This window comes from Silene latifolia, chromosome 9, assembly GCF_048544455.1.
Source record: "Silene latifolia isolate original U9 population chromosome 9, ASM4854445v1, whole genome shotgun sequence".
Taxonomy (NCBI): domain Eukaryota; kingdom Viridiplantae; phylum Streptophyta; class Magnoliopsida; order Caryophyllales; family Caryophyllaceae; genus Silene; species Silene latifolia.
The window spans coordinates 17,692,172-17,698,474 of NC_133534.1; the positions used below are offsets into that span (position 1 = coordinate 17,692,172).

Consider the following 6,303-nt stretch of genomic DNA (forward strand, 5'->3'; position numbering starts at 1 on the left):
AGAATATTGGTGGGATAGGATAATAAGAATAATAATGTTGATCTGTCTAAGATATTTTGTCGATAAAGTGCTCCTATGGTTATAGATCTGGAGGCGAGTATGTCGCCTTACAGTGTATTTCAACTGTGAAATTTTGCTTTTTTTTTTTTTTTTTTTTTTTTTTTTTTTTTTTTTTTTTTTTTTTCATTGCTCCATATCTCGAATAATAATCTCCCTAATATTTCTCTCTTTCCTAAATATTCTTTTATTATCTCCCTAATATTCTCTTCTTCCATCGTCAAATTTTTATTTTCTACTGAGTACAAAACTATTTACAAATCTAATAAAACTCAATTTTTCTTCTATTCCAAATCAATGACGAGGAATTCAATCGATTCTGCTGCAACAAAATCTCTTCATGCGAGGTATATGGTCTTCTTCTCACATATTTTGTTGTGTTTTTGTATAAAATTTTGTGTGTTTATATCTCGATCGAAACTATTATATTTTAAAGTCATAATTTAAAGTCATATCTCGATCGAAACTATTGTATTTTAAACTATTGGATAGGTTCCCCTTTGACGTGTGGCTTTACCGTGCTCTTGAAAGAGCATTTAGTGATATATTACTCTTTGTAATCTCGATTTTTAGACTATTTCTAGGGCGAGAGCTAGGATTTCCGCTTTGGGGTAGCCCGTAGCCCTGTTTTGGAAACTGCTGTTTTTAATAAGCAGCACAAACATTTCCTACATTGAAGTTGGAATACGATATGAACTTGAGGTCCCAGGCACGTAACATATTCAGTTCTGCTATATCTGATTATCTGGCTACCCAAATATCACCCTTAAGGCCGCTTTTTGATCGTTACACAAATTGTAGGGTTTTGGCCCCTTTTGGGTTGTTTCTTTCACTCGTTCCTTACTAGCTCTGCCCTCTGCCTGGGAAAACCCGTCTTCTGCAGTACAAACGCTATGCTGTTTGCTTTCAACTTTGTTGCTTTGGGACTATTCTGCAAGTTTCTGATATGTATACTTGTTCAAGTGTCCATACCCATGCCAGAGTATCGAACATCTAGCACGGATGAGCAAAGTTCATCTGGCACAAGGCGTCCTTTGCTCATTTTCTGACTTTTGCTTCAGGCTAGCAAGACCCTGACATTCCCTCCTCATGTCCTTTCTATCTCTTTCCCTTTCTTGTAAATCTTGAGGCGGATCCATCTTACCGGTCATACTGGGCAATCCCATTTAGGGATGAAAGTAATTATTAAGGGAGTAATGAAAGCCAAAATAAGAAGAAATGGAAGGAGATTGGTGTTTTTGTGGTAGTTGTGGAGGGTGGAAAAAGGAGGTGAGGGAGGAACTATTACCTCTATATGGAGGTAATAATTACTTGGAAGGAGAGATGGGTAACAATTACTCCCTTAATGGAGGGACTATTACACAATATTTCCCTATTTCTATCTTCAACCCTTATCCCTTCCCTCCATTTTTTAGTTCATTTTAGCTCTATTACTCCTTTAATAATTAATCTCATCCCAAGCAAGCCCTTAGGGGTGTTAACGAGTCGAGCCGAGCTCGAGCTTGGCCTTGCTCAACTTATGCTCGTAAAGTAAAACTCCAGCTCGAGCCGATCTCGAACTTACCCGAGCTTGAAAAAATTGCGCTCGTTATCAAGCTTGCGAGCTTTAACCCGAGCTCGAGCCAAACTCGAGCCTATGTATAAGTGTTGAATTTTTATTTTATTTCTCAATCGATATTTTCAATAACAAGACTCGAAATTTTATATACAAATATTGGAAAATCAATGAGCCATTTTTTTATATCTATGATACAAATATATAATTATGACAAAATATATTTGTGAATTATGTATAATATCTTATCTAATTACACAAGTTCGAGTCGTTCACGAGCATTTCGAGTCGAGCTAACGTTAGCTCCGCTTGACTCGTTAAGCTCTCGAGCCGATCCCGATCCCGAGCCGAGCTCACATGAGCCGAGTTTTGACCGAGCCGAGCACGAGTTGCTTGCGAGCTATCTCGTCTCATTAACAACTCTAAATTCCCATTCCATTTTAAACCAAGTTGTCGTCTAATTCTTTATATTTTCTTGCTTACGAGACATGTCAAATATGACTCGACCAAACAAAACCCTACTAGCCGTGTCCATTTGGCATGCGTAAGCAATAGCCATATCCGACACTTGGACATGGGTACTAGTGTACCACAATTTAGACGCATCAGTTTAAGCCTACAGCCTGGATACTTTCCTAAATAGTCGAGTTTGAGACTCTAGCCATATACCTATATGAAATATGCCTATATCGGACAGCTTCTAACCGAGTCTGAGTATAATAGCCCGTCAGGCCGTCATTTCACACTTCAATTAAGCCGACATCCATGAAACTAACCAAACAAGAATAATTTACTATAAACGTGCGGATTATTTCCTGTTTAGGAGACATACATCAAATTCTTACCCATTTACAATGACCAAGAGAAAAAGTGAAAACTAATAATAATAATAAAAAATGCACACACCCTTCAACATAGATATCTTGCCTTTGACAATACCTGAAAACGGAACATTGTGTATAAAGAAACAAACGAGAAAAAGAGCAGTAAACAATCGAAAATATGTGATGGGTGTAGTGATACGACAATGGATTGTAGCAAACTCGAGTTACTAATAACCCGAACACAACCTTTATCACCCCACTTTTCCGTTCATTGATTTTTTAGAATCCAATATCTAATTGGCTCCAAAGTTTGATCTTCATGAATGAATTTTCCATGACCAGCAAGTAACAGAATGGAAGGTAGACATATCTTTGTCAACAGGATAATAGAACGATTTGTCAAAATGGGGTTTTTTCAGGAAGTAATAATCAAAATAGGTGGGTTTTGAAAGTTATTACCCAAAATGGGTCCACGTCATCACCGAACCTAGGCTCGTATTCAAGTCGCTCTGGCGGTAAGCGACCTTACACAAAGTGACAAATTATGCTAACCAAACCTGTTGAACTCGTTTTAAGGAAAGTCGCTCTGTGGGTGGGCGACTTGATTTGAAGTCGTCTTCCCCCAAAGCGTCTACCTGAGTCCAGTAGTTACCTTAATTGGCTAAAATTTTTCTTCTCACCCAGAGTTAAGTCGCTCTGTGAGCGGGCGACTTGACCTCAAGTCGTCGTCCCCCAAGGCGACTATCTAAGTCCAGTAGCTGCTTTAATAGGCCAAAGATTTTCTTGTCACCCAGAGTTAAGTCGCTCTCTGGGCAAGCGACTTGAGCTCAAGTCGTCTTCCCCCATGACGACTTGAAGCTGTTTACATATCAGCAACAAATATTCCTCATTCTTCCTTAATTGAGCTCAAGTCTTCTTCTCATTCTTTGACAACCAAAGAAATCTTCCTCATCAAAAACAATAATGCACAATAGAAGACCAAATGAAAGTTTTGAAATGACATAAATATTACACAAACCAAATTGTTGTTAACATTTAATACAAACCAAAGTAGCTTAAATCTTAGACAAACTAAATTGTTTTAACATTTGATACAAACCAAAAGGAGCTTAAATATAATACAAACCCAAGTGTTTTGCTTACTAGAAACATAAAACTACACTACTATCTTCTAACTTGGCGGCGACTCCTCTTTGATCTCCTTGGTTGAGACGATGATCCTTCCTCATTTTCCGCTTCTTGGACGGGAGATAGATAAGTAATGTGGTCCACTTGTGTTGTAGCATGAGTTGGACTTGGGTGAGGAACGTTTTGTGGTTGGATGAGATGTCCAAAATGTGCACTTTCCAAACAATGAAGAGTAGTATTTTGCATGTCAAGTAGCAAATTTCTATAGCTAGCATCCATTTCATGAAGAGATGTATTCTTCATGTAGTCGGTCACTTGATGGTAGATATATGAATGTCCACCCGCAAGAGTGTCCAAGTCAGCTGCACTAGGATTGTAGTGATGCTCATGGAGGTATTTGTCGGTTAAGATCCGATTTTGAGGACTAACAATCCGACGAGTGTGCTCCCGATACCATATCATGTATGGATCATGGTGTGACATGAAACCATCATAAGGAATTCCTCTACCCAACATTTTTTCCTTCCTATTATCCCACTCATTCACATAAATGGAGAACTCAGTAGCATAGTCCCTTGTCTTGCCTCGTTTATCAGTTTTATGAAGTAAAGACTCGGTGTTACAATTGGGAGGTATTGTTTGATGCCATCCAAATTGCCTAACAACCCTATTAGGTAGGTGCATCTCGATAATCTCAAAGCATATCAATGGGGCTTCAACAACCCACTCCTCCTCATCCTCATGGCAAATATCGGGAAGATATTGTAGGGTCTCTTGTGTATAAGGTTGCCAAGTGAATTGTGTTTCCGTCAATTTATCAAACATATCTCTATATGTGACAAGACCAAGCCTATGATCCTTATACTTACGATCCACCCTCAACCATTTACACCCTAAGGGATCCTTTCCCGCTACCATTTGGGAGCCTAGAGGATATACTTCTCCCTCGTTCTCTACAAAATGTGACCTAACAATTTCGGGACGACCTACAACAATACGTTCCCAAGCCCATAACTGAAGGAGAACAATTGGCCCAGATATTTCACTCTTCCCTCTTTTGGAAGCACCACACAAGTTTCTATATAAACAAGAGAGTGCAGCAGAGCCCCAACTATACTCATCAATTTCATCTAAATTAGCCAACAAAGGTAAGAAAAGGATACAAACCTCATTACCACTTTTATCGGGAAAGATGATTGTCCCGATCAAATAGAGTATATAGGCACGAATATGATGTTGGAGCCTATCATCGTCAGCATCTTGTGGTAAACCGGAGAAATTACCACTTAACCATGTCAATTTCAAACCCAACCCTTTTAATTCAGTTGATGATGGCCTTAAACCCAATAGTTCCTCACACAAAGCGGGCCAATAGTGGTCACTTCTACAGGTGACCGCCTTACCACTTACCCGTAAACCAAATAAAACATTCACATCTTGTAAAGTCACGGTAGCTTCACCAATAGGAAAGTGAAAGGTGTGAGTCTCCTCCCTCCACCTCTCAACCAAAGCCGTAATCAAATCCGGATCAACATACAAAAAACAAAACCGATGAACTCCCGAAAATTGAGTATCTTTGATGAAAGCCCGAACCCTAGGATGAACATAAAACTCATCTTTCGCTTTCAAGTGCACCCTACATTTCAACGGACCATGATCCTGCATTACATATAGTAAAGTTCATTACATTAGTAAATAATAAATAAAAACATATAAAAAAAGAACAAAACCCCATTCCATAATTTAAAATGAAGAAAATAATGAATTAATAAATAAAAACATATAAAAAAAATAACTTACCACCCCATTCCATATAGATTCACTTCGGTGGTCCGCTTGTAATGTAAGAAGGTCGGGGTTAAGTGGACCCGGATCCATGAGACCTGCAACACAAAAAAACGTAAGTCTTTCATAATTTAATAAGCACCAAATAATTAATTAAAAAATAAAAAGAATAAATAATTTACCCGGAAGAACCAACAATTTCACGATTTTTAAGAGGACATCCACGCTTGTTGTGTCCTTTTTTACGACATAGGGTGCATGTATTTTTGGTTTTAGTACGACCCTCGTCCATCTCATTACGAATCCTTTTGGACTTTGGCCGACCATGTCCCCTCTTCAATGACATGTCTGGTAATACATGCTCCCCAACCCAATTAGGCCAATGACGTTCATCAGGAACCGGATGAAAGTTTGGCTTGTAAGAACCCAAATATTCCCCACAAGTAAAATACGGGTCAATAAATTGGTCAGTGGTTAGATTGTAGGTTCTACAAACTGCAGCAACATGAGAACATGGGAAATGGTAGATCTGAAACTTGTTGCAAGTACAAGTTCTTTTAGACAAATTAACAGTATGTCTATGTCCACCCTTTCCTGCTGTCCTTTGACCTCTCCCAGTTTTAACTTGGTAGACACCGGTCTCTGAATTAAAGGGCTCAACCTTATGATGTGCTGCTTTTTCAAAGTTGTTTTCAACATGCTTGGTGACTACGGGTGAAATCTTCAAACCCTCCATTATTCTAGCCTTAGCAAATTCACGCCTTTGGACAAAGTAAGAATTTACTCTAAAAAATGTGACTTTGACAAGAGCAGTGACAGGTAAGAAACGGGCTCCCTTTAGCACATTATTAAAAACCTCAGACAAATTGGTTGTCTTGATTCCGTATCTAAGGGCACCACCATGACACATCGACCACTTTGACAAAGGTAATTATTGAGAGAAACAACCTTAAA

The 6,303-nt window shown here is 38.7% G+C and overlaps 1 protein-coding gene across 1 annotated transcript; it reads right to left on the reverse strand.

Annotated features, from left to right (window-relative positions):
- Nucleotides 1-3,600: 3,600 nt before the first annotated feature.
- Nucleotides 3,601-5,229, reverse strand: LOC141600659 (serine/threonine-protein phosphatase 7 long form homolog). The gene has a single exon (XM_074420903.1). It carries the CDS (start codon nucleotides 5,227-5,229, stop codon nucleotides 3,601-3,603), a length of 1,629 nt encoding a protein of 542 aa, XP_074277004.1.
- Between the last annotated feature and the right edge of the window lie 1,074 nt (nucleotides 5,230-6,303).